The sequence below is a fragment of the Trachypithecus francoisi genome, unplaced genomic scaffold (assembly GCF_009764315.1).
Source record: "Trachypithecus francoisi isolate TF-2019V2 unplaced genomic scaffold, Tfra_2.0 Lachesis_group8, whole genome shotgun sequence".
Classification (NCBI taxonomy): domain Eukaryota; kingdom Metazoa; phylum Chordata; class Mammalia; order Primates; family Cercopithecidae; genus Trachypithecus; species Trachypithecus francoisi.
In genome coordinates this window covers 9879239-9904926 of record NW_022681473.1, presented here as the reverse complement: position 1 = coordinate 9904926, position 25688 = coordinate 9879239, and the positions used below count along the sequence as shown (strand labels likewise).

General features: G+C 56.4%; 3 protein-coding genes and 1 long non-coding RNA gene across 7 annotated transcripts; 3 read left to right on the top strand and 1 right to left on the bottom strand.

Moving 5' to 3' along the window:
• Positions 1 to 397: 397 nt before the first annotated feature.
• Positions 398 to 12429, top strand: ESRRA (estrogen related receptor alpha). Of its 2 annotated transcripts, none has more exons than XM_033205758.1 (7): positions 398 to 626; positions 2070 to 2406; positions 9694 to 9810; positions 9953 to 10081; positions 10435 to 10602; positions 10692 to 10961; positions 11396 to 12429. In XM_033205758.1, exons 2-7 carry the CDS (start codon positions 2082 to 2084, stop codon positions 11653 to 11655), a joined length of 1269 nt encoding a protein of 422 aa, XP_033061649.1. In that variant the 5' UTR covers positions 398 to 626; positions 2070 to 2081; the 3' UTR covers positions 11656 to 12429. The 2 variants fall into 2 exon arrangements, with proteins under 2 accessions (XP_033061649.1, XP_033061650.1); XM_033205759.1 differs by lacking the exon at positions 398 to 626 and adding an exon at positions 759 to 1339.
• On the top strand, positions 7241 to 9687 carry LOC117080605. Of its 2 annotated transcripts, none has more exons than XR_004435905.1 (3): positions 7241 to 7308; positions 8676 to 8983; positions 9297 to 9687. It is a non-coding gene; the product is annotated as an uncharacterized LOC117080605 (long non-coding RNA). The 2 variants fall into 2 exon arrangements; XR_004435904.1 differs by lacking the exon at positions 7241 to 7308 and adding an exon at positions 7658 to 8361.
• Positions 12380 to 13772, bottom strand: TRMT112 (tRNA methyltransferase subunit 11-2). Its single transcript, XM_033205763.1, has 4 exons — positions 13136 to 13772; positions 12955 to 13056; positions 12750 to 12839; positions 12380 to 12660 (listed from the first exon to the last, which is right to left on the bottom strand). Exons 1-4 carry the CDS (start codon positions 13211 to 13213, stop codon positions 12553 to 12555), a joined length of 378 nt encoding a protein of 125 aa, XP_033061654.1. The 5' UTR covers positions 13214 to 13772; the 3' UTR covers positions 12380 to 12552.
• Positions 13773 to 13782: 10 nt separating this feature from the next.
• Positions 13783 to 18061, top strand: PRDX5 (peroxiredoxin 5). 2 transcript variants are annotated; one of them, XM_033205761.1, is made up of 6 exons: positions 13786 to 14082; positions 15413 to 15547; positions 16317 to 16448; positions 16521 to 16559; positions 16663 to 16724; positions 17836 to 18061. In XM_033205761.1, the coding sequence occupies exons 1-6, from the start codon at positions 13909 to 13911 to the stop codon at positions 17939 to 17941; spliced, it is 648 nt and encodes a 215-aa protein (XP_033061652.1). In that variant the 5' UTR covers positions 13786 to 13908; the 3' UTR covers positions 17942 to 18061. The 2 variants fall into 2 exon arrangements, with proteins under 2 accessions (XP_033061653.1, XP_033061652.1); XM_033205762.1 differs by lacking the exon at positions 15413 to 15547 and having other exon boundaries at positions 13783 to 14082.
• Positions 18062 to 25688: the final 7627 nt, after the last annotated feature.

Below are 25688 nucleotides of genomic sequence, written 5' to 3'. Positions count from 1 at the left end.
ATAGGTAGCAGGTCCAGCCTCTCCACTCGTCCCGCCCTTGCGTTTTTATATGTAAGTGGTCTCTCCGCTCCGCGGTTGCAGCCTGCACCGCCTCGCCCACTCCTCGCGCGCGCAGCGCGCCCCGCCTCCTCCGTTACGAAAGAGCGCTTCTGGCCCCACTCGCTCCGGACTCTAATCCCCCAGCTCTCCGCGTCTCCGGCCCCTCCCCTCCCAGGGGCCGCGTACGCATGTGCGCCGCAGTGGCTCGGCGGGCAGCGGGGCGGGACTAGCGCGAAGGTCCGCCCACTGGCGCTGCCGGCTCCGCCCCGATTCGTATGGGCGCGCAGGCGCCGCCCGCCCCGCTGGTCTGATTAGCATAGGACCCCGGGCCCCGCCCCCTGCTTTGCATGCGCACGGCCGGCCCCGCCCCCGCTGTCAGCTGGAGGAAGCGGAGTAGGAAGCGGCCGCGATGTCCTTTTGTGTCCTACAAGCAGCCGGCGGCGCCGCCGAGTGAGGGGACGCGGCGCGGTGGGGCGGTACGGCCCGAGGAGGCGGCGGAGGAGGGGCCGCCCGCGGCCCCCGGCTCACCCTGGCACTCCGGGCCGCTCGGCCCCCATGCCTGCCCGAACGCCCTGTCGGAGCCCCAGGTCCGGGGGCGGAGGGGAGCGCTGCCGCGGGGGTGGGCGGGCGGGGCGCGGGGGCCATGTGCGAGCGCGGCAGGGAGGCGGGCGGGGCGGGCTGCAGGCGGGGTCCAGCTCTGGAGCCAGTCCGGGCCACGGTTGGGACCCAGTCGATGGCCGGACTGGTCAGGGTTCAGGCGGGATCCGGCGTCCGAGTCCTGGTGGGCCGGCCTGGGGCAGGATCTGGCTCTGGCTGCGGGTCCTGACCCGGGTCAGGATTGGGCCTCCGATCCGGCCCGCCCCGGGGCAGGGTTCAATCCCGCACTTGCCGAAGTCCCTGGGGCTGGCCCGGGTGGTGGACTGGGAGGGCTCTGTGTCGGGGAAGGGGCTCTGAAGACCACGTGGGGGCGCTCGAAGGGGCCTGGGGCCACCCTCCTCTCTGGGTCAAAGGTCATCGCACCGGCAGGGGAGAACTTCCTCCTTCTTGGCTCTCCCCACTTACTTCCTGATAACCTGGTAGAGGTCTCCCGCGGGCGGGGTGGGGAGGCATAGCAACTTTAGGCAACTTCCCAAAGGTGTGCGCAGGTTGGGGGGGTGGTACGCGGCGTCCCGGGAGGTGGCGGCCTCTGCGACAGCGCGAGTATAAGAGTGGACCTGCAGGCCGGTCTCGAGGAGGTGGAGCGGCACCCGCCGTGTGCCTGGAATCGGCATGCTGGGGCAGGAGGGCAGCCGCGTGTCAGGTGTGAAAAGCTCTGGAGGTGTTTTCATGAGTCTGTGCCTGCTTGTGGATGTGGGGACCTAGTGAGAGTGTGCGTGATCATGAGCCTTGATTGAGTTCGCGGATGGGGTGTGCGCTCCAGGAGAAGTATGTGAGCACAAGTGTGAGCAGGAGTGAGCACGGGTTTGGGAAGGCTGGTGCGAGTGTGAAAACCCCCAGCAGAGAGCGAGCCTGCGTGGGCTTGTGGGGCCCCTGAGAACCTCCGTGAGTGGAGTGTGTGAACTCGGTGTGAGCACGTCCACTGGCTTTGGGTCTGGGCTTCAGTGCCCGCTCTCCAATGCAGAATATCCACGTGAGGGCAGGGTCTCAGAGGTCCCCCCAACATCTGGAGAAAACTGGGAAGTATCCTGCTCCTGTCTAGGGATTCCAGGTGGGGTTGAAGGTTGCCTGGGGGCTACGGTTACCCTGCTCCCTGGCCTGGGTGGGAGTAGGGCCTTTCTAAGCCTCCCCCAGGTTCCCAAGGGAGAGACCGGCTGTCAGTTACTGGCCCTGAAGACTCTGTTTCCATGGCAACAGCTGGGAGGGGGGCAGTGTTACTGGGCAGTCCTTCCTTGGACTCTGCCCCCATTCCTCCCCCCTTGCTGGGCCTGGAAGCCTGGCCCTAGGCCCGAGGTTGGGCAACCCGTGTGGCAGGGTGTCTCCCATCCCCCATCCCCGTACCTCCCTACGAACCTACGGGTCTCTCCCTGCAGGTGACCAGCGCCATGTCCAGCCAGGTGGTGGGCATTGAGCCTCTCTACATCAAGGCAGAGCCGGCCAGCCCCGACAGCCCAAAGGGTTCTTCAGAGACGGAGACCGAGCCTCCTGTGGCACTGGCCCCTGGTCCAGCTCCCACCCGCTGCCTCCCAGGCCATAAGGAAGAGGAGGATGGGGAGGGGGCTGGGCCTGGCGAGCAGGGCGGTGGGAAGCTGGTGCTCAGCTCCCTGCCCAAGCGCCTCTGCCTGGTCTGTGGGGACGTGGCCTCTGGCTATCACTACGGTGTGGCATCCTGTGAGGCCTGCAAAGCCTTCTTCAAGAGGACCATCCAGGGTGAGCCCCCAGCCCACTCCCCTGCCCTTTGCCCTGCACCCTCTGGGTGCAATAGGCCCCCAGATGGCTGAGGCACCGCTTGAGGCTGGCAATCTGGTGTTTCCAGGGTCTCTACCTCCCAGACACACCCTTTCCCTGAGAAGTATGGTAAACGCACTGGGTGTACTGATGCATTGCAGTGGATGTGAGTGAGCTCAGGGTACCACCTGGGTACTCTAGGCCCAGCACCTTCTATAGTGGCTCTGAAAGAGTCCAAGGCAGCCTCTGTTCCTAAGCTTTATTCTTGCTTCTGGCAGCTTCTGACCTCTCCCCAGCATAGAACATGTCCCCTTTTTCTTAATTTTCCCAAAGCAGCACCAACACAAGGCAGATTTTAAATTTTCTTTCTTCTTTTTTTTTTTTTTTGGACAGAGTCTCACTCTGTTGCTCAGGCTAGAGTGCAGTGGCGTGATCTCTGCTCACTGCAACCTCTGCCTCCGGGTTCAAGAGATTCTCCTGCCTCAGCCTCCTGAGTAGCTGGTACTAGAGGTGTGCACCACCACGCCCAGCTAATTTTTGTACTTTTTTTTTTTGAGACAGAGTCTTGCTCTATCACCCAGGCTGGAGTGCAGTGTCGCAATCTCGGCCCACTGCAAGCTCCGCCTCCCGGGTTCACACCATTCTCCTGCCTCAGCCTCCCGAGTAGCTGGGACTACAGGCGCCCACCACCACACCCGGCTAATTTTTTTTTTGTATTTGTAGTAGAGATGGGGTTTCACCATGTTAGCCAGGATGGTCTCGATCTCCTGACCTTGTGATCCGTCTGCCTTGGCCTCCCAAAGTGCTGGGATTACAGACGTGAGCCACTGCGCCCAGCCAATTTTTGTATTTTTCGGAGAGACAACGTTTAACCATGTTGGCCAGGCTGGTCTTGAACTCCTGACCTCAAATGATTCACCTACCTCGGCCTCCCAAAACAAGGCAGATTTTTATCAGTGCTTGAGAGGGGCTGCATCATAGTTTAGCAACCAACTTTCAAAAGACTAACAGGCGAGACTGGACATGGTTGCTCACACCTATAATCCCAGCACTTTGGGAGGCCAAGGTGGGTGGATCACCTGAGGTCAGGAGATTGAGACCAGCCTGGCCAGCGTGGTGAAACCCCATCTCTACTAAAAATGCAAAAAATTAGCTAGGCATGGTGGCTCGCAGCTGTAATCCCAGCTACTTGAGAGGCTGAGGCAGGAGAATTGCTTGAACCCAGGAGGCGGAGGTTGCAGTGAGCCGAGATCACACCACTGCACTCCAGCCTGGGTGACAGAGCGAGATTCCGTCTCAAAAAAAAAAAAAAGTTGGGCTTGGTGGCTCATGGTCTGTAATCCCAGCACTTCCAGCACTTTGGGAGTCCAAGGCGGGCAGATCACGAGGTCAGGAGTTCGAGACCAGCCTGACCAACATGGTGAAACCCCGTCTCTACTAAAAATACAAAAATTAGCCGGGTGTGGTGGTGAGTGCCTGTAATCCCAGCTACTTGGGAGGCTGAGGCAGGAGAATTGCTTGAACCTGGGAGGCAGAGGTTGCAGTGAGCTGAGATTGTGCCACAGCACTCTAGCCTGGGCAACAGAGTGAGATTCACATCTCAAAAAAAAAAAAAAAAAAAAGGCAGGCATCTCTGCTCTTAAAAGTCACTAATTTTTTTTCTCACTCAGGAAAGCTTATCAGAATTCGGGGGAATGAGCAAGATGCTGACGTAAGCATTGCCTGGGAAGCACCTATTATTTCTGTTATTTCTGCTGTTATGTAACCATTGGTTACTTGGGGGGCTATAATACGTATAATTAAAAAAAAAAAAGGCCAGGCATGGTGGTTCCCGCCTTTAATCCCAGCACTCTCAGAGGCTGAGATGGGAGGATAATAAGGTCAGGAGTTCGAGACCAGCCTGGCCAACATGGTGAAACCCTGTCTCTACTAAAAATATAAAAATTAGCCAAGCGTGGTAGTGGGTACCTGTAGTCCCAGCTACTCAGGAGGCTGAGGCAGGATAATCACTGGAACCCAGGAGGCGGAGGTTGGAGTGAGCCAAGATCGTGTCACTGTACTCCCAGCCTGGGGGACAGGGTGAGAGTCCGTCTCAAAAAAAAAAAAGTCTTGAGTGCTTACCTTGTGCTAGGTACTGTGTTCTTTTATGATCTCAGTTAGTCCCCATAGCAACCCTCTAAGGTGTCAGTACTGTTATAACTGAGACTAAGAGAGGCATTTGAAACTTTGTTGAAGTCTCACAACTAGGAAATGGCAGAACCAGGATTTGAACTTGGGTCAGTAGAGGTCCAGAGCTGAGCCCTTCAATGTTAGACTGCTGCCTCTGCTTGTTACTAGTAACACCAAACTTTGGACAGACGCCCAATGAGTGATTGTGACATTCCAGCCAGTTTTTTTTTTTTTTTTTTTTGAGATGGAGTTTTGCTCTTGTCCAGGCTGGAGTGCCCGCGGTTGTGGCTCACTGCAACCTCTGCCTCCCGGGTTCAAGCCGTTGGCCTGCCTCAGTCTCCGAAGTAGCTGGGATTACAGGCACCTGCCACCATGCCCGGCTAATTTTTGTGTTTTTAGTAGGAATGGGGTTTCACCATGTTGGCCAAGCTGGTCTCAAACTCCTGACCTCAGGTGATCTGTCCTCCTCAGACTCCAAAAGTGCTAGGATTATAGGTGTGAGCCACTGCGCCCAGCCAATCCAGCAAGTTTTAACTTGGCCAAAATTCACTGATCTAAAACTCTGTGCACCCTTCCCGCTCTGAAGACCAGTGAGCCAGCAGGCCAGGGTGCAGATGTCTCCTCCCTACGCTGGGGCCCCTCACTGTATGTTGACTCTTGACAAATATTTATTGCGTGCTGGCTGTGAATAGGAATTGTATATTTAGCACTTAGGTGTTATGAACCATGCTAGATGTTTTGCCCATATTATCCCCTTTAATTTGGGGCACTTTTACAGCTGGGAAACTGAGGGTTCAAGGGGTTAGGTATAGGACTTGCCCAAGGTCATAAAGGTATGTGGTAGCCAGAGTCCGTGCTCAGCATAGACCTATGTTTTTCTGTCCTGGGCAGTGTTCCAGGCCTTGGGGACACAGCTGGGGCTGAAGCAGGGCTGTTTCTGCCCTCAGGCACTTTTCCTCCTGGCAGAGGGGAGAGCTGGGCAACAGTGAGTGGTATAGACTTGTCTTATTACAGCTGTGGTATGTGCAGGAAGGGGAGGTGCTGGTTCTGAGGCTCCAGAGGGCTTGTCTTTTTTTTTTTTTTTTTTCTGAGACCAAGTCTTGCTCTGTCACCCAGGCTGGATTCCAGTGGTGTGATCTCGGCTCACTGCCAGCTCCGCCTCCCAGGTTCACGCCATTCTCCTGCCTCACACTCCCGGAGTAGCTGGGACTACAGGCGCCCACCACCACCACGCCCGGCTAATTTTTGTGTATTTTTAGTAGAGACGGGGTTTCACCGTGTTAGCCAGGATGGTCTCCATCTCCTGACCTCGTGATCCGCCCACCTCGGCCTCCCAAAGTGCTGGGATTACAGGCATGAGCCACCGCGTCCGGCCTCTTTTTTTTTTTTTTTTTAGATGGAGTCTCGCTCTGTTGCCCAGGCTGGAGTGCAGTGGTACGATCTCAGCTCACTGCAACCTCCGCCTCCTGGGCTCAAGCGATTCTTCTGTCTCAGCCTCCCAAGTAGCTGGGACTACAGGCACACGCCACCACGCCCAGCTAATTTTTGTGTTTTTAGTAGAGACGGGGTTTCACCATGTTGGTCAGGCTGGTCTCGAACTCCTGACCTTGTGATCCGCCTGACTTGGCCTCCCCAAGTGCTGGGATTATAAGCGTAAGCCGCTGTGGAGCCCGGCCTTTTTTTTGAGACAGAGTTTCGCTCTGGTTGCCCAGGCTGGAGTGCAATGGCACGATCTCGGCTCACTGCGCCCTCCACCTCCCAGGTTCAAGCAATTCTCCTGCCTCAGCCTCCCGAGTAACTGGGATTACAGATATGCACCACCATGCCCAGCTAGTTTTTTTTTTTTGAGATGGAGTCTCGCTGTGTCACCCAGGCTGGAGTGCAGTGGCATGATCTTGGCTCACTGCAACCTCTGCCTCCCAGATTCAAGCGATTCTCCTGCCTCAGCCTCTTGAGTAGCTGGGATTACAGGCGCCCACTACCACGCCAGGCTAATTTTTGTACTTTTAGTAGAGACAGGGTTTTACCGTGTTGGCCAGGCTGGTCTCGAACTCCTGACCTCAGGTGATCCGACTGCCTTGGCCTCCCAAAGTGCTGGGATTACAGGTGTGAGCCACTGCGCCCGGCCATGGTGTCTTGAGCTGAGTGTACAAGCCAAGTAGGGGGTAGGAGAAAACGCACCGCGAGGAGAAATGTGCTGCTGGCCTGCTGTCTAGCTGTGTCATTTGGTCCTTGTGAGGCCAGGAGGGCCGCCAGCCCCACGTTACTAGTGCTGAGGACCTCCAAAGTGACAGTGAGCGGAGGGAGGTGAGGGAGCCTGTGTGAACTTCAGGACCAGAACTCCAGGCAGGGCCTGTTGGAGGAACATGGAGGAGGCGAGAACAAGGAGCAGAGGTCAAAAGGTGGCAAGGAGCAGGGGCATAGGCCTGGGAGGACGTGGGTTTGCTTTGGCTTGGACTCAGAGAAGGGAAATCCTGGAGGGTTTTGAGAAGAGGAGGTACACGATGTAATGGAGGCTTAATAGAACCCTCTTGGCTGCTGTGTTGAGACTGGAGCAAGCAGGGACAGAGCAGGAGGCCAGTGAGGGGTGGGGTGACAGTGACTATCGGGTCAAAGGTGGAAGTAGTTGCCAGGAGCAGGAGGTGGATCTGGACCTAGGGGAAGGTAAAGCCCACCAGAATGTGTCAGTGGCTAGGAACCAGAGATTCTGCCCAGGTTTGTCTTTTTTTTTTTTTTTGAGACGGAGTCTCGCTCTGTCGCCCAGGCTGGAGTGCAGTGGCGCGATCTCGGCTCACTGCACGCTCCGCCTCCCAGGTTTACGCCATTCTCCTGCCTCAGTCTCCCGAGTAGCTGGGACTACAGGCGCCTGCCACCTCGCCGGCTAGTTTTTTTTTTTGAGATGGAGTCTCGCTGTGTCACCCAGGCTGGAGTGCAGTGGCATGATCTTGGCTCACTGCAACCTCTGCCTCCCAGATTCAAGCGATTCTCCTGCCTCAGCCTCTTGAGTAGCTGGGATTACAGGCGCCCACTACCACGCCAGGCTAATTTTTGTACTTTTAGTAGAGACAGGGTTTTACCGTGTTGGCCAGGCTGGTCTCGAACTCCTGACCTCAGGTGATCCGACTGCCTTGGCCTCCCAAAGTGCTGGGATTACAGGTGTGAGCCACTGCGCCCGGCCATGGTGTCTTGAGCTGAGTGTACAAGCCCAAGTAGGGGGTAGGAGAAAACGCACCGCGAGGAGAAATGTGCTGCTGGCCTGCTGTCTAGCTGTGTCATTTGGTCCTTGTGAGGCCAGGAGGGCCGCCAGCCCCACGTTACTAGTGCTGAGGACCTCCAAAGTGACAGTGAGCGGAGGGAGGTGAGGGAGCCTGTGTGAACTTCAGGACCAGAACTCCAGGCAGGGCCTGTTGGAGGAACATGGAGGAGGCGAGAACAAGGAGCAGAGGTCAAAAGGTGGCAAGGAGCAGGGGCATAGGCCTGGGAGGACGTGGGTTTGCTTTGGCTTGGACTCAGAGAAGGGAAATCCCTGGAGGGTTTTGAGAAGAGGAGGTACACGATGTAATGGAGGCTTAATAGAACCCTCTTGGCTGCTGTGTTGAGACTGGAGCAAGCAGGGACAGAGCAGGAGGCCAGTGAGGGGTGGGGTGACAGTGACTATCGGGTCAAAGGTGGAAGTAGTTGCCAGGAGCAGGAGGTGGATTCTGGACCTAGGGGAAGGTAAAGCCCACCAGAATGTGTCAGTGGCTAGGAACCAGAGATTCTGCCCAGGTTTGTTCTTTTTTTTTTTTTTTGAGACGGAGTCTCGCTCTGTCGCCCAGGCTGGAGTGCAGTGGCGCGATCTCGGCTCACTGCACGCTCCGCCTCCCAGGTTTACGCCATTCTCCTGCCTCAGTCTCCCGAGTAGCTGGGACTACAGGCGCCTGCCACCTCGCCCGGCTAGTTTTTTTTTTTGTATTTTTTAGTAGAGACGGGGTTTCATCGTGTAGACCAGGATGGTCTCGATCTCCTGACCTCGTGATCCACCTGTCTCGGCCTCCCAAAGTGCTGGGATTACAGGCTTGAGCCACCGCGCCCGGCCCCAGGTTTCTTCTTGGGCAAGTGAACACATGGAGTCCACGTAGGCTGTGTTCGGTCCGAGATGCCTTCTAGACATGCAGGATGTCAAGGAGGCAGCTGGAGAGATGGGTCTGGAGCTCACAGCAGGTCCAGGCTAGAGGTAGAAACATGAGAGCCCCATAGCTGGAGAAGATCGCCATGGGATTGGAGATGAACTCCAAGGACAACCCTGGCAGTCTGGATGGAAGAGCTTGGGAAGATGTACAGAAACCACAAAGTGACTGGTGCGGTGGGAGGAAAACCACAGTGTATGGTGTCCTAGAAGCAAAAGAAAGTGTTTTTTTTTTTTTTTTTTTTTGAGACGGAGTCTTGCTCTGTCGCCCAGGCTAGAGTGCTGTGGCCGGATCTCAGCTCACTGCAAGCTCCGCCTCCCGGGTTCACGCCATTCTCCTGCCTCAGCCTCCCGAGTAGCTGGGACTACAGGCGCCCGCCACCTCGCTCGGCTAATTTTTTATATATATTTTTTAGTAGAGACGGGGTTTCACCGTGTTAGCCAGGATGGTCTCGATCTCCTGACCTCGTGATCCGCCCGTCTCGGCCTCCCAAAGTGCTGGGATTACAGGCTTGAGCCACCGCGCCCGGCCAAGAAAGTGTTTTAAGTGTTTCTAGGAGCAGGAGGTGATCAACGGCCTTAGATCCTTCTTTTAGGCCAAGTAACATGAGGACTGAGAATTGACAACTGGATTTAGCAACGCAGAGGTCCTTGTGGCCTTTGATGTCAGCAGATGAGGGCTGTGTGGTCCAGACATGAGGCTTGGGGCCGAGATGCAGCCCCGCTGCCTGTTCCAGCTCCTCCCTCATCCAGGCAGGGTCTCCCCGCCCAGCAACCACTCCCCTCCCTGCGCGCTCATGGCTGCCTGCTCTCCCTTTCCTCCCCGCACCCCCAGACCTGTGCTTGCCCGGGGAGAGTCAGGGTTCTCCTGTCAGCTGGGTCCCCTCCCGACCCTGGGAGGCCGCTTCTGGAGCCCTGCCTCTTCCTGGCAGGGAGCATCGAGTACAGCTGTCCGGCCTCCAACGAGTGTGAGATCACCAAGCGGAGACGCAAGGCCTGCCAGGCCTGCCGCTTCACCAAGTGCCTGCGGGTGGGCATGCTCAAGGAGGGTGAGCGCTGGGCAGGGGCTGGGCCGGGTGGGCGCGAGGCCTGGGAGTTCTGGTGAATGGACTGGGGGAGGACAACTCTGGAGAGCAACCCCACCCTGCCCACAGCACCGCAGTCACGGTCCTATCTGTCCTACAATTCAAGGAGTGCGCCTGGACCGCGTCCGGGGTGGGCGGCAGAAGTACAAGCGGCGACCAGAGGTGGACCCACTGCCCTTCCCGGGCCCCTTCCCTGCTGGGCCCCTGGCAGTCGCTGGCGGCCCCCGGAAGACAGGTGAGAGCACTGTGGGTCCCTGGGGCTAGGACATGGGAGGCCTATGTGTGGCATCATAGTTACCTTTGGCACTGGGACCTGTATTTCCCCTTCGTCTCTTCACTCACTCATTTCCCCAAGACATGTGAAAATGCCTTTTCCTGCATTGGGAAAAGTAGTAGGACGGGGAATAGGGACAGTTTTCCAACACTCACAGCCTGTCCACAAACACACAGGCTTTCCCCGGGAGACAGCGCTCTTCCCGGAGGGAAGTCGCTGGCCAGCTGCTACTGAGGAAGGCCACAGGGGGAGCGACTCTGGGAAGATGCTTGACCCCTTGAGGCTTGACTCTTGTCCTCTAATTGTCACCGCAGCCCCAGTGAATGCACTGGTGTCTCATCTGCTGGTGGTTGAGCCTGAGAAGCTCTATGCCATGCCTGACCCCGCGGGCCCTGATGGGCACCTCCCAGCCGTGGCTACCCTCTGTGACCTCTTTGACCGAGAGATTGTGGTCACCATCAGCTGGGCCAAGAGCATCCCAGGTAAAGGGCCCAGGTGACCTGGGGCTGCCCTGAACAGGCCCGGCTCTGGTGCGCTTGCTCAGTCAGGCTCGCTCCCCACTGCCCCCTAGGTTTCTCATCGCTGTCGCTGTCTGACCAGATGTCAGTACTGCAGAGCGTGTGGATGGAGGTACTGGTGCTGGGTGTGGCCCAGCGCTCACTGCCACTGCAGGATGAGCTGGCCTTTGCTGAGGACTTAGTCCTGGATGAAGAAGGGGCACGGGCAGCTGGCCTGGGGGAACTGGGGGCTGCCCTGCTGCAACTGGTGCGGCGGCTGCAGGCCCTGCGGCTGGAGCGAGAGGAGTACGTTCTACTGAAGGCCCTCGCCCTTGCCAATTCAGGTGAGTCTGGAGCAGGCACGGACAGGTGTCTCCGTAAGGTCTTCAGGTTTTTAACTCAATGATGGTGACACAGTCCCATTTTGCAGATAAGGAAAACTGAGGCTTAGGGAAGAACAATGATTTGCTCAAACTCAAAAAGCAAGCCAAGTGCAGGCTCCAAACTGCACACAGGATTTTGAGCCCTAGTGCCATGCTAATGCAGAAAAGTCAAGTTTAGTGGGAGGGAAGGTGGGGAGGGTACAAGGTGGCCACAGTTGAGAGAGAAAAGGTGGGGTCCTGGCCCACGTGCTGGAGCAGAGTGGTGCCCCTCAATCAGCCAATCAACAAATCCTCATTTGGCTCCTCCTTAGACCCCATCCATCAGTGTTCAAGATGTGGGAGGTGCCCTTGCCAGAGATAGCCCAGGCCAATACCACGCTCCTCTCTTCTTGCAGACTCTGTGCACATCGAAGATGCCGAGGCTGTGGAGCAGCTGCGAGAAGCTCTGCACGAGGCCCTGCTGGAGTACGAAGCCGGCCGGGCTGGCCCCGGAGGGGGTGCTGAGCGGCGGAGGGCGGGCAGGCTGCTGCTCACGCTACCGCTCCTCCGCCAGACAGCGGGCAAAGTGCTGGCCCATTTCTATGGGGTGAAGCTGGAAGGCAAGGTGCCCATGCACAAGCTCTTCTTGGAAATGCTCGAGGCCATGATGGACTGAGGCAAGGGGTGATCCTGGTGGGGGTTCTGGCAGGACCTGCCTAGCATGGGGTCAGCCCCAAGGGCTGGGGCGGAGCTGGGGTCTGGGCAGTGCCACAGCCTGCTGGCAAGGCCAGGGCAATGCCATCAGCCCCTGGGAACAGGCCCCACGCCCTCCCCTCCCCCCTCCTAGGGGGTGTCAGAAGCTGGGAACGTGTGTCCAGGCTCTGGGCACAGTGCTGCCCCTTGCAAGCCATAACGTGCCCCCAGAGTGTAGGGGGCCTTGCGGAAGCCATAGGGGGCTGCAGGGGATGTGTGGGAGGCAGAAGCCTATCTCAGGGAGGGAAGGGGATGGAGGCCACAGTCTCCCAGTGGGTGATGCTTTTGCTGCTGCTTAATCCTACCCCCTCTTCAGAGCAGAGTGGGACTTGGAGAGCAAAGGCCCATACCCCTTCGCTCCTCCTCTCATCATTTGCATTGGGCATTAGTGCCCCCCCTTGAAGCAATAACTCCAAGCAGGCTCCAGCCCCTTGACCCCTGGGGTGGCCAGGGCTTCCCCATCAGCTCCCACCCAGCCTCCTCAGGGGGTAGGAGAGCACTGCCTCTATGCCCTGCAGAGCAATAACACTATATTTATTTTTGGGTTTGGCCAGGGAGGCGCAGGGACATGGGGCAAGCCAGGGCCCAGAGCCCTTGGCTGTACAGAGACTCTATTTTAATGTATATTTGCTGCAAAGAGAAACCGCTTTTGGTTTTGAACCTTTAATGAGAAAAAAATATATAATGTCGAGCTCAAGAACACTGTGTGTTTGGTGTCATTGGGTCAAGGGTTGGGGATACACACGGCAGAATTCGGAAACAGAGTATATACCTCAACAAAAATATTAGTCATAACAAGAAAAACTGGTGCCTGGCACAATCAACTCTCAGTTTCCTCTTCACTCAGCAGCATGTTGGGGATCCCGCGGCTGATGGGGAACATTCGTCCAGACTCCGGGCACTGCAGGGTGCCCTCTATCACTTCCACCTGTGGGCGGGGAGGAACAGGGCTGAGCACTGGCAGCCTCAGTGAGGGAGGCAGGTGGCCCAGGAAGGAAGTGATGGGTCGCTTCTCACCTCCAGCAGCAGATGGTGCATGGTCCTCAGAAACTCTTCATTCTCCTCATATCCCTCAACCGGCCCTTTAGGCACCTGGATCAGGCTCAACTGTGGGCAAGAGGCGAAATTATCTCCGGGCATCCCGAACTCCTGCCTCAGCCCGGCTGAGGTGTGCCCGCCCCGCACTCCCCGGGATATGCTCAGGCGGGGTAAGGATCCTCACATTATCGGCCGCCTCCAGGAACGCCGCCCACTCCACCTTAGGTATCATACGCGCCACGAAGTTGGGGTTGAACTCCACAGGGCAGATACGGACCTCAGTGGCCTGGCAGGACGGAGGAGTTTAGGCAAGCACTGGACCCCGGCCCACCATCCCGCCCGAAAAGGGAAGCCCGCCGTGGTACCTGAAGGCGCAGGGGGAAGCCACGGGACCCCACCCCCCGCACATGCGAGCTCAGCAGATTGTGGGTGAGCAGTTTCATATCGCCGAACGGGCTCTCGCCAGGCCGGAACCGGAAAGAGGGCGTCCTCCGCTTCGTCACTTCCGGGGATGCTCCACTCGATGCTATTGGATGGCCAGGAGAACCGGAAGTGGCGAACTTACTGGAAATTCTTGTGCTTGCGGGAGCTGAGCTAGGTAAGTGAAAGACCTGTCGGGTCACGCGCCGCTACCGGAAGCGTCTCAGCAGGCGGTTCCTACAGCGCACGCCCAGCTTTTTTTTCTTTTTGGCACAAATCCGTCGTAAGATGCAAATCATATGCAAAATAGCTGCAATGCAGGGGCTCTCGTTGAATGCAAAATAAACATGTTTTAATCCTACACAGGCGCCTAACACCGTCGTCTTCTGTACCCCGCTTACGGTTAAGGGTCAGAAATACTGCCCTATCTGTAAATTAGACCCGTGGAAGCCGAGCGGCACCTCATTCTTATATGCAAATTAGCTGCCCCACTGCCGAAAGCTCTGCCCAATTTGTAATTGCGTCTGCTGTCCAGCCCCCGATGCAAATAAGGCGAGGGTCCCGGAAGCTCTGTTATACGCCTGGCCGCTCGCGCCTGCGCAGTGGAGGCGGTCCAGGCCCGCCTTACGCAGGGTGTCGCAGCAGTGCCTCCAGCCGTGCCCCGCCTGCTGCGGTGGCCCCAGCTAGGGGGCGGAGTGGAAGTGGTCGTAGGGCGGGTATGGGACTAGCCGTCGTGTGCGTCCTAAGACGCTCAGCGGGCTATATACTCGGTGGGTCCGCCGGTCAGTCTGTGGCAGCGACAGCAGCAGCAAGACGGCGAAGTGAAGGAGGGTGGGCGTCTGGCGGGGTCCGCAGTTTCAGCAGAGCCGCTGCAGCCATGGCCCCGATCAAGGTGACCGCTGGCCCGGCCGGGCCTGACATCCCCCGCTACCCCCATGCCAACCCCCGTCGCGCTGGTCTGGGAGTATCGCTTTATTTCCTGCCTGCCAGACCCCTCCCCGCCGGCCGCGCCGCTCATCCCTTCAGAAGGCCCTCGTGGCTGCCCACCCTTCTCGCCAATCGTGGGGACCTCACCTCCCGGGACAGTTCCGAGGCATTTTTTTTTTTTTTTTTTTGAGATGGAGTCTCTCTGTGTCGCCCAGGCTGGAGTGCAGTGTCGCAATCTCTGCTTACTGCAACCTCCGCCTCCCGGGTTGAAGCGATTCTACTGCCTCAGCCTCCTGAGTAGGTGGGACTACAGGTGGGAGCCACCACGGCTGCCTACTGTGTTTTTAGTAGAGACGGGGTTTCACCCTGTTGTTCAGACTGGTCTGGAACTCCTGACCTCAGGTGAACCGCCCGCCTCGGCCTCCCGAAGTGCTAGGATGACAGGTGTGAGCCACCGCGCCCGGCCTGATTTCCCCTGTCTTCTGAAACAGCTGTCCCTTAGCGCCCCCGCCGGGGCTTCCCCCAGCCCGCTCCGACCTCCCCTCCTCCCATGGCGAATTCCCACCTTTCTGCCTCCTCTTTCACTCACCTCCTGGAACTGTCCCCGGGGTCTTGGACCTTCCCCCTTCTCCTCCCAAACCCTGTGAGACCCCATTCCCTTTCTACTTCATCCTGCTCCCAATCTTTGGGCTCCTCAGAGACTCCACCACCTCAAACTCTCTCTCCCTACCCACTCTGGCCCCATGAAGCCCTCACATACTCCAGGGACGGATCCTTCCCCCTTCAAAAGATGCCTTCTTTTGTTCTACCTCTCCTGGGTGTAGGGGCCTGGACAACCTCCCCCAGCGTTCCACCTGCTGCTGCCCTCCCTCTTCCTCCTCTTGAGGGTGGGACCCTCAGACCTGGCCAAGATCCTCTCCCTCCATGTTGTCAGGGACTCCTCCTCACCCCCAAATACAGCCCTCTAACCCCTGCCCATTTTATCCCACTCCTTTCCTGTAACAGACAGCATGTTATGCAACCCTTTGTGACACTAGGGGAAGCCTTCCCTCCCTTTCTCTGTTGTCACCAATGGCCCCTTAAAAGGAGCAGGGCCATCTTGAAACCTAGAGGATATGGGGTAACCCGGTGTGAGCGGGCAGGGAGGGCCCTTAGAAACTCTGACAGGGCTGGAGCATCCTGCTGGGTTTCAGCCCTGGCTCCTGCAGGCCTAGCTGCCAGGCTCTCTGTTCACCTTCCTGCCTATGGTTTGCCCCGCTCCCTCACCCCCCTTACCTTGGAGTCCTTCCCTCTAGGTGGGAGATGCCATCCCTGCAGTGGAGGTGTTTGAAGGGGAGCCAGGGAACAAGGTGAACCTGGCAGAGCTGTTCAAGGGCAAGAAGGGTGTGCTGTTTGGAGTTCCCGGGGCCTTCACCCCTGGATGTTCCAAGGTGAGGCCCTTCCCCTTCTGAAGATCAGGACCTGGGATCTTTTGTGTTGCTCTTAAGTCCTCCACATAGTCCTGACAGGACTCCTAAAACGCATTTCAGTGCCATCAGAAAACAAGTAGAGCTGGACGCAGTGGCTCATGCCTGTAATCCCAGCACTTTGGGAGGCCAAGGCTGGTGGATCACGAGGTCAGGAGTTCAAAAGCAGCCTGGCCAAGATGATGAAACCCTGTCTCTACTAAAAATACAAAAAAATCAGCTGGGCATGGTGGCGAGTGTCTGTAATCCCAGCTACTGGGGAGGCTGAGGCAGAGAATTGCTTGAACCCAGGAGGTGGAGGTTGCAGTGAGTGGAGATTGTGCTACTGCACTCCAGCCTGGGCGAAACAGTGAGACTACGTCTCAAAAAAAAAAAAAAAATAGAGACTGTAAAAAGGGAACAGTACCAGGAATGCTGAAGAAAAACATATTGCAATTAAATCCAACACCCCGTTGGTCCTGCTAAATGACAGGCACTTTGGAAGGTGCTTGGAACTCAGATAACTAAGACATAGTTCTGCCCATGGAAAGTTCACATGTGGACCATAAGGCATTAGGTTTCATTCTGAGCTTCCTAGTGGCCAAGGCAAAAAGGAAATAGAGTGGTTTAGACAGCTCTCATTGTCTGATCAAAGGTGTTGAGGCAGAGCAGTGAGGAGTGCCTGGAGATGAAGGGTGGGCTGGGGGGCAGATGCAGTTAATCACTTTGCCAACCCTTTGTTCCCCTTCCCCAGACCCACCTACCAGGGTTTGTGGAGCAGGCTGAGGCTCTGAAGGCCAAGGGAGTCCAGGTGTTGGCCTGTCTGAGTGTTAATGATGCCTTTGTGACTGGCGAGTGGGGCCGAGCCCACAAGGCGGAAGGCAAGGTGAGGTGTGGGGCCTGCAGGGAGTCAGGGCCAGGTAGAATATTCTTCTTGTGACCTTTACTTTCTCTGCAGGTTCGGCTCCTGGCTGATCCCACTGGGGCCTTTGGGAAGGTGAGTGTTCCCCTGACCACCACAGGGACATGGTCGTGTGGGGAGCAGTGGGGGCCCTTGGCGTCTTCAGGGATTGCTGATACTTTTCTCTGTCTCTTCTTAGGAGACAGACTTATTACTAGATGATTCGTTAGTGTCCATCTTTGGGAATCGACGTCTCAAGAGGTAAAAGTGGAGAGTCCTCTGTGGGGGAGAGTCCCCTGTGGGGAGAGTCCTCTGTGGAGAGAGTCCCCTGTGGGGAGAGTCCTCTGTGGGGAGAGTCCTCTGTGGGGAGAGTCCCCTGTGGGGAGAGTCGTCTGTGGGGAGAGTCTTCTGTGGGGAGACTCCTCTGTGGGGAGAGTCCTCTGTGGGGAGAGTCGTCTGTGGGGAGAGTCCTCTGTGGGGAGAGTCCTCTGTGGGGAGAGTCCTCTGTGGAGAGAGTCCCCTGGGGGGAGAGTCCTCTGTGTGGAGAGTCCTCTGTGGGGGAGAGTCCTCTGTGGGAGAGTCCTCTGTGGGAGAGTCCTCTGTGGAGAGAGTCCTCGGTGGAGAGAGTCGTCTGTGGGGGAGTCCTCTGTGGAGAGAGTCCTCTGTGGGGAGAGTCGTCTGTGGGGAGAGTCGTCTGTGGGGGAGTCCTCTGTGGAGAGAGTCCTCTGTGGAGAGAGTCGTCTGTGGAGAGAGTCGTCTGTGGGGGAGTCCTCTGTGGAGAGAGTCCTCTGTGGGGGAGTCCTCTGTGGAGAGAGTCCTCTGTGGAGAGAGTCGTCTGTGTAGAGAGTCGTCTGTGGGAGAGTCCTCTGTGGAGAGAGTCGTCTGTGTGGGAGTCCTCTGTGGGGAGAGTCCTCTGTGGGAGAGTCCTCTGTGGGGAGAGTCCTCTGTGGGGGAGTCCTCTGTGGGGGAGTCCTCTGTGGGGAGAGTCCTCTGTGGGGAGAGTCCTCTGTGGGGAGAGTCCTCTGTGGGGGAGTCCTCTGTGGGGAGAGTCCTCTGTGGGGGAGTCCTCTGTGGAGAGAGTCCTCTGTGGAGAGAGTCCTCTGTGGAGAGAGTCGTCTGTGGGGAGAGTCCTCTGTGGGGAGAGTCCTCTGTGGGGGAGTCCTCTGTGGAGAGAGTCGTCTGTGTGGGAGTCCTCTGTGGAGAGAGTCGTCTGTGTGGGAGTCCTCTGTGGGGAGAGTCCTCTGTGGGGAGAGTCTTCTGTCGGGGAGTCCTCTCTGGAGTTCTCTTGGGTCCCTGGCTCTTCACTGCCTGTCTCTATGCCCAGCCTCCAAGCCCAGGCTGATGCAGCTGGCCGGGCCCTTCTTTCCGGCAGGTTCTCCATGGTGGTACAGGATGGCATAGTGAAGGCCCTGAATGTGGAACCAGATGGCACAGGCCTCACCTGCAGTCTGGCACCCAGCATCATCTCACAGCTCTGAGGCCCTGGGCCAGATTGCTTCCTCCACCTCTCCCTGTCTCACCTGCCCAGCCCTGTGCTGGGACCCTGCAGTTGGAACCTTGGCCAGATTTCTGCAATAAACACTTGCAGTTTGTGTCCATCTCCTTGGTTATGAATGGCTGTTTTGCTGAGTGCCAGGCATTCTGGCATCATCACAGACTGGGTGAGAGCGGTGAGGGTGCAGATGGGCTGAAAGGGAGAATGTAGGGGATCCTGGCTTAATTAAGGGGAAACTAGGGAGGGCCTTTCAAGGGAAATTTTTTTTTTTTTGAGACAGTTTCACTCTGTCACCCAGGCTGGAGTGCAGTGACATGATCTCGGCTCACCACAACCTCCGCCTCCCAAGTTCAAGCGATTTTCCTGCCTCAGACTCCCCAGTAGTTGGGATTACAGGTGTCTGCCACCACGCCGGACTAAGTTTTTGTATTTTTGGTAGAGATGGGGTTTCACCATGTTGGCCAGGCTGTTCTCGAACTCCTGACCTCAGGTGATCACCCGCCTCCACCTCCCAAAGTACTGGGATTACAGGTGTGAGCCACCGCACCTGGCCTCGAGGGAGGTGTTACTGAGCATTGAGAGGGAGCCAGCAATCTGAAGAGGAAGGGAAGCAGTGGTCCCCACAGAGGCAGCACAGAGGGCAAGGCCCGGCCGATACCGCGTGGCGCACAGCGTGGCCTTTCTACCTGCTCTCTGGGTGCTGACTGATGCCATTTTGTCTGGAAACCCCATGGTGGGAACCCTGGCTCCCAGCATTCCTGCCGGGGCCCAGCCCCACCATTCTTTCAGACTTGAACCCCTCCTGCGTGCACCCTCATCCCAGGGAGAGCTCAGGTCACCCTCGGACCATCTGATGGACAGGGAGAGGGGCTCTGGCACAGCACTTGCTCAGTCCAGGAGGGCTCCCTGGGGGAAGAGTCTAGGTGAGCTGTGGAGGGGAGAAGACGCTGGTGAGGTCTGACCAGTGGTGACTGGGTAATGAGGGGCCTTGAGCGGGGACGCCAGCAGGGTGTGGGGATGGGGGCCATTGCCTGGCAGGCCCTCCAGCTCCTGGGCCTCTGCCCCTTGGCGCTGGAAAGCCACATGTGTGATGGTGAGGCCCCGCTGCGTGGAGTCTAGGGGGCCTCTGTGTCCTGCGCGATGCTGCCTGCCTGCCCCAGGTGTCATAACAGCCCTCACAAGAATCGGTGAGGTGTGGACTGCTGCTGCCTCTCAGCCACCTACAGGGAGTCCGGATTCCATCACCGTGTGGAGCTGCCCTGCCATGAACCACATCAGTACCTGGTTCCCGGGCACTTCTTGCTTTGTGGTCCCCAGGGGTCAGCCCCCACTGCTGACTCGGGCAGGCCACACTCTTGAGAGGTCAGGGAGAAGGTCAAAGCAGGGCCTCATAGAGCAAATGACCCTTGAGGCAGTGAGAGTGGCAACTCAAGTGGGAGTCGGAGCCCCATCATCCTAGGGGTGAGCCCCATAGCCGTAGGGGTGGAGGGTGGGACAGTCCCATGCTGCCACAGCAAGATGGGTAGTGGGAGTAGGGGGAATGTCGGGGACAAGAGAGGATGCCTGGAGGTCAGTGGGGCCCCTGAAGCTGACGAGCAGCTTGCCTTCCACCCTACAGGGATCTTGGCCATGGGCTACCGGGTGCAGCCCCCAAGCGGGGAGGCTGGGAGAGGCACCAGATGGGCAGCAGAGAGCAGGACCCATGATGAGAGCAATGCCCAGGAGGTGGGGGTGGGGACGTGTTGGGAGGCAGGGTGCATCCAGGCAGCCGCTCGCTGAAGGTGGAAGGGCTGGGTGCTTGTGGTCACGTCTGTGAGAACAACAGTAGGAGGGGAGCTCGCCTCCCTGCCCAGGGTTGCAGGTGTCCAGCCTGCCCGAGTCGCACTGCCCACCAACCTCTGTCACCATGGTTCTCTCCCACAACCTGCCACCCCTTCAGGGGTCCCGGGTAGGGGCAGGGAAGGAGGCTGACTGCACCTCCAGCCACCCTGGTAACCTGCCTGCCTCTCCTTTCCTGCTAAACTCGGGAGTACCCTGCTGGCGTCCCCGCTCAAGGCCCCTCATACCCAGTCACCACTGGTCAGACCTCACCAGCGTCTTCTCCCCTCCACAGCTCACCTAGACTCTTCCCCCAGGGAGCCCTCCTGGACTGAGCAAGTGCTGTGCCAGAGCCCCTCTCCCTGTCCATCAGACGGTCCTAAGGGGACCTGAGCTCTCCCTGGGATGAGGGTGCACCCAGGAGGGGTTCAAGTCTGAAAGAATGGTGGGGTTGGACCCCGGCAGTGTGGTCCTCATGGACACGCATGGCACAAAGCCCCTATCTTTCCCGGATACCACCTCTTTATTCTCTCTCATCATACAAATGAGAAAACAGACGTGGAGCTTCCTGTGAGCTAATGAGTGTCTCCAGCAATAAATAGGGAGCGCTGGTGGCAAATAGCCCACCTCACTGGCTGTGCACCCCGTTGCTCGTTCCTGCAGCCTCGTGCTACCCAGGCAGCGCCCTGCTATCGGGGAAGCCCAGCTCCGTCTCTGTGACTCCGCTGCCTCTGTTTCCTCTGCTCCTGGGTTTTTATCTGGGCTGGCTGAGGCCAAGAAAGGCCTCTAGAGGAAGTGTCCCCTCCAGGGTCCATTGCCACTGGCTGAGCCTCTAGGAAGGGTTGAGGGGGCTTCCAGGGCTGGGGTGGCCCTCTAGGACAGCCTGGTGTGGGTCGCGGCGGGGTTGTGGCCTCAGTGGCCCTGACTGCTGAGCATGCGGCTGAGCTTGCTGGGGTGAGGACGTCCTTGGGTGGGGTCAGGGAGGACTGGCCCTGGGAGCTGCTCCAGGCCCTGGAGGGCCCAAGATTAAACAGCACCTGGCAAAAGAATCTTGCATAGCTGCCTCCAGGGTGGACGGGTGCGGCTTCAGGCCTGGGGATAAGGGCAGACCAGGCCATGGTGTCCTGGACCAGAGTGGACACCTGGGCGGCATCTGGCAGAGCTGTGCGTGTGGCCTTCCTGGGCTCTTGGTGGCCAAAAGACCAAAGTCAAAAAAACATAATAGGCCAGGTGCGGTGGCTCACACCTGTAATCCCAGCACTTTGGGATCAAGGCAGGCGGATCATTTTAGGTCAGGAGTTCAAGACCAGCCTGTCCAACATGGTGAAATCCCATCTCTACTAAAAATACAAAAATTACCCGGGCATGGTGGCGCATGTCTATAATCCCAGCTACTGGGGAGGGAGGCTGAGGCAGGATAATTGCTTGAACCTGGGAGGTGGAGGTTGCAGTGAGCCAAGATCGCGCCACTGCATGCCAGCCTGGGAGACAGAGCAAGACTCTGTCTCGAAAAAAAAAAAAAAAAGAAAAAGAAAAAAGAAAAGAACCTGAAACATCCACCCAGCACATGCCCCAGTGAAACTCACTTGCCTGTCCTAGCATGCCCAAGGCCATAGCAACTCAGACCCAGAAGGCAAAGGGTGTTACTCAGCATCAGTGGTTCTGGGCCTTCCTGGGTCTAGAGTCCCTTTGAAACGCAGCTGAACAGACCCCAACATGAGCCTTAAGAGTGTTGACCTAATAGGAAGAAGCCTAGGCAAAATTAATATCAGCAGAGACTTTATTTGGGCCAAGCTTGAGGATTGCATCCCAGGAGCACACATTCAAGTTGCCCTGAATATACACTCGGATTAGCAGTAGTAGAAATGGATTTTAAAAGGACAAGAGAGTTCTTGAGTTGTTTATTGAGAATTTACATTAAAATAACAAACTGGCTGGTTGCAGTGGCTCAGGCCTATAATGCCAGTTCCTCTGGCAGCTGAGGTGGAAGCATTGCTTTAGGCCAGTTTGAGACCAGCTTGGACGACATAGCAAGACACCGTCCCTACTAAATAAATGAATAAATAAATAAGTTGCCGGGCGCGGTGGCTCAAGCCTGTAATCCCAGCACTTTGGGAGGCCGAGACGGGCGGATCACGAGGTCAGGAGATCGAGACCATCCTGGCTAACACGGTGAAACCCCGTCTCTACTAAAAAAAATACAAAAAACTAGCCGGGCGAGGTGCCAGGCGCCTGTAGTCCCAGCTACTCGGGAGGCTGAGGCAGGAGAATGGCGTAAATCCGGGAGGCGGAGCTTGCAGTGAGCTGAGATCTGGCCACTGCACTCCAGCCCGGGTGACCGAGCGAGACTCCGTCTCAAAAAAAAAAAAAAAAAAAAAGAATAAATAAGTTGTAGTGCGTGCCTGTGGTCCTAGCTACTCGGGAGGCTGAGGCAGGAGGATCGCTTGACACCAGGAGTTGGACACTGTAGTGAGCTATAATTGTGCCACTGCCCCTCCAGCCTGGGTGACAGAGCGAGACCTTGTCTCTAAAAAAATAAAAATAGGCCAGATGTGGTGGCTCCTCAAGCCTATAATCCCAGCCCTTTGGGAGGCTGAGGTCGGTGGATCACCTGAGGTTGGGAGTTCGAGACCAGCCTGACCAACATGGAGAAACCCCGTCTCTACTAAAAATACAAAATTAGCCAGGCATAGTGGCTCATGCCTGTAATCCCAGCTTTGTGGGAGGCTGAGGCAGGAGTATCGCTTGAACCCAGGAGGCGGAGGTTGCAGTGAGCCAAGATCGCACCATTGCACTCCAGCCTGAGCAACAAGAACAAAACTCCGTCTCAAAATAAATAAATAAATAAATAAATAAATAAATTAGTGACACCCCGTCTCTACCAAAAAAATAAAATAATTAGGCGGGTGTAGTGGCACATGTCTGTAGTTCTAGCTACTCCAGAGGCTGAGGTGGGAAAATCACTTGAGCCGAGGAGGCCAAGACTGCAGTGAGCTATGATGATGCCACTGCACTCCAGCCTGGGTAATACAGCAAGACCCTGCCAAAAAAAAAAAAAAAAAGAAAAGCTCAATAAAAGGTTATTTGAAAGATAAAAATCAGGCCGGGCATGGTGGCTCACGCCTGTAATCCCAGCACTTTGGGAGGATGAGGTGGGCGGATCACCTGAAGTCAGGAGTTCAAGATCAGCCTGACCAACATAGTGAAACCCCGTCTCTACTAAAAATACAAAATTAGCCAGGCATGGTGACGCCATGCCTGTAGTCCCAGCTACTCGGGAGGCTGAGGCAGGAGAATCACTTGAACCCGGGAGACAGAGGTTGCAGTGAGCCAAGATTGCGCCATTGCAGTTCAGCCTGGGCGACAGAGTGAGACCCTGTCTCAAAAAAAAAAAAAAAAAAGAAAGAAAAAAGAAAGATAAAGATCTCCATTCTCTACCATGCAGCCTGTCTCTCTGTAGGGAAGGAGCTGGGAGTTAAGACAGGTCAAATCCCAGTCCTGTCATTCATGATTCCTGTGACCGTGCCTCTCCGAGTCTCAGTTTCCTCATCAGTAGCATGGGGATAATGACCCTGCTTCTTACCTGTTGTCTGCAGACCCCAGGGGTTCTCCATACATTGTCCGGTGCCTGAAGCCTCACAGGTTAAGGAGCTGGGAAGACGTCACCAGGGGAAGTTTTCTTTTTTCTTTTTTCTTTTTTTTTTTTTTGAGACAGAGTCCGGGAGGCTGAGGCAGGAGAATGGCGTGAACCTGGGAGGCGGAGCTTGCAGTGAGCCGAGATGGCACCATTGCATTTCAGCCTGAGCTACAGAGCAAGACTCCGTCTCAAAAAAAAAAAAAAGAAAGAGACAGAGTCTCAGTCTGTTGCCCAGGCTGGAGTGCAGTGGATCTCGGCTCACTACAACCTCCGCTTCCCGGGTTCAAGCGATTCTCGTGCCTCCTGAGTAGCTGGGACTACAGGTGCACGCCACCATGCCCAGCTAATTTTTTTTTTTTTTTTTTTTTGAGACGGAGTCTCGCTCTGTCGCCAGGCTGGAGTGCAGTGGCACGATCTTGGCTCACTGCAAGCTCCGCCTCGCGGGTTTATGCCATTCTCCTGCCTCAGCCTCCGGAGTAGCTGGGACCACAGGCGCCCACCACCGCGCCCGGCTAGTTTTTTTTCTTTTTTCTTTTGATTTTTTTTTTTTTTTTGAGACGGAGTCTCACTCTGCCGCCTAGGCTGGAGTGCAGTGGCCGGATCTCAGCTCACTGCAAGCTCCGCCTCCTGGGTTTACGCCATTCTCCTGCCTCAGCCTCCTGAGTAGCTGGGACTACAGGCGCCCGCCACGTCGCCCGGCTAGTTTTTTGTATTTTTTTAGTAGAGACGGGGTTTCACCGTGTTAGCCAGGATGGTCTCGATCTCCTGACCTTGTGATCCGCCCGTCTTGGCCTCCCAAAGTGCTGGGATTACAGGCTTGAGCCACCGCGCCCGGCCTCCAGCTAGTTTTTTGTATTTTTTAGTAGAGACGGGGTTTCACCGTGTTAGCCAGGATGGTCCTGATCTCCTGATCTCGTGATCCGCCCACCTCGGCCTCCCAAAGTGCTGGGATTACAGGCTTGAGCCACCGCGCCCGGCCAATTTTTGTATTTTTTAATAGAGACGGGGTTTCACTATGTTGGCCAGGCTGGTCTCAAACTCCTGGCATCGTGATCCGCCCGCCTCGGCCTCCCAAAGTGCTGTGATTATAGGTGTGAGCCACCGAGCCCGGCCTATCGGGAGGTTTCAATAGGCCCTAAGGGAGTCAAGTCTGGGTTTCTGAGACAAAGAAAAGGTTGGAGAGGTCCCAGTGTTCCTGGCCTAGACCAGGCTTGGGCTGCAGCCATGAAGGTGCTGTGATCGGGGGAGTGGAGGCTGCTAGCCTCAAAGGGACACACTCTACTGGGCATGGTTGGGGTTTGGTGACACAGGCATTGAGAAGTGACAGCAGAGAGTGCAATATGTGCATGGGTATAACTTCCGGAGAAGTTCGGGTAACATCTATGGGAAGGCACAGATTCTTGGTGTTAACGAGCATGCATACTGGCCTGCCAGGTGATTATATTTGTATCATCAACTCTCACTCCTGGAATTGGGAACCATGTCTTTTTACTTAACACAGGTAAGGAGCCCTGCTCAGGGTGGGGAACACAGATAATACTCAACACATGTTTTGGGAAGGAGTAAAGAAGTGAAGGCCAGGCATGGTAGCTCACACCTATAATCCCAGCACTTTGGGAGGCAGAGGTGGGCAGATCACCCTAAGTCTGGAGTTCGAGACCAACCTGACCAACATGGAGAAATCCCTCTACTAAAAATACAAAACTAGCAGGGCATGGTGGTGCATGCTTGTAATCCCAGCTACTCAGGAGGCTGAGACAGGAGAATTGCTTGAACCTGGGAGGTGGAGGTTGCAGTGAGCGGAGATTGTGCCATTGCACTCCAGCCTGGGCAACAAGAGCAAAACTCTGTCTCAAAACAAAACAAAACAACACAACAACAACAACAACAAAACCAAAGGCTTAGCTCACAGGTATGCACTAGAGAGGTTGAGCTAGTATGCTAGCTGTGTGATTTTTCCTTCTGTCTTGCTGCTCTGCCATTTTAAACATGTGTCTTTACCTTATGATCCACTGTGGCTGCTTGAGTTCCAGCCATCACATTCATCGTCCAGTATGCAGGAAAGAGGAAATGAAGAACAGAAGATACAAGGCCCATGCCAGCTGTCTGTCAAGAAGCTTTTTCTGGAAGCTGCTGTATATCCCTTCCACTTACATCTCACTGGACAGAACTTAGTCACATGGTCATACTAGCTGCAAGGGAAGCTGAGAAGTATCAACTTCATTGCAGGGTGCCATGTGTCTAAATTAAAAATTATGAGTTTTGTTAGGGAGAG

Coding starts and splice junctions, on each gene's coding strand:
- ESRRA (XM_033205758.1), top strand. CDS start 2,082: ATGTCCAGCCAGGTGGTGGGCATTGAGCCTCTCTACATCAAGGCAGAG. Junction 2,407..9,693: donor CTTCAAGAGGACCATCCAGG/GTGAGCCCCCAG, acceptor TCTTCCTGGCAG/GGAGCATCGAGTACAGCTGT. Junction 10,082..10,434: donor TGGCGGCCCCCGGAAGACAG/GTGAGAGCACTG, acceptor TTGTCACCGCAG/CCCCAGTGAATGCACTGGTG.
- TRMT112 (XM_033205763.1), bottom strand. CDS start 13,213: ATGAAACTGCTCACCCACAATCTGCTGAGCTCGCATGTGCGGGGGGTG. Junction 12,840..12,954: donor TCCTGGAGGCGGCCGATAAT/GTGAGGATCCTT, acceptor TCTTGCCCACAG/TTGAGCCTGATCCAGGTGCC. Junction 12,661..12,749: donor TGCACCATCTGCTGCTGGAG/GTGAGAAGCGAC, acceptor CCCCGCCCACAG/GTGGAAGTGATAGAGGGCAC.
- PRDX5 (XM_033205761.1), top strand. CDS start 13,909: ATGGGACTAGCCGTCGTGTGCGTCCTAAGACGCTCAGCGGGCTATATA. Junction 15,548..16,316: donor TCACCCCTGGATGTTCCAAG/GTGAGGCCCTTC, acceptor CCCCTTCCCCAG/ACCCACCTACCAGGGTTTGT. Junction 16,560..16,662: donor CCACTGGGGCCTTTGGGAAG/GTGAGTGTTCCC, acceptor GTCTCTTCTTAG/GAGACAGACTTATTACTAGA.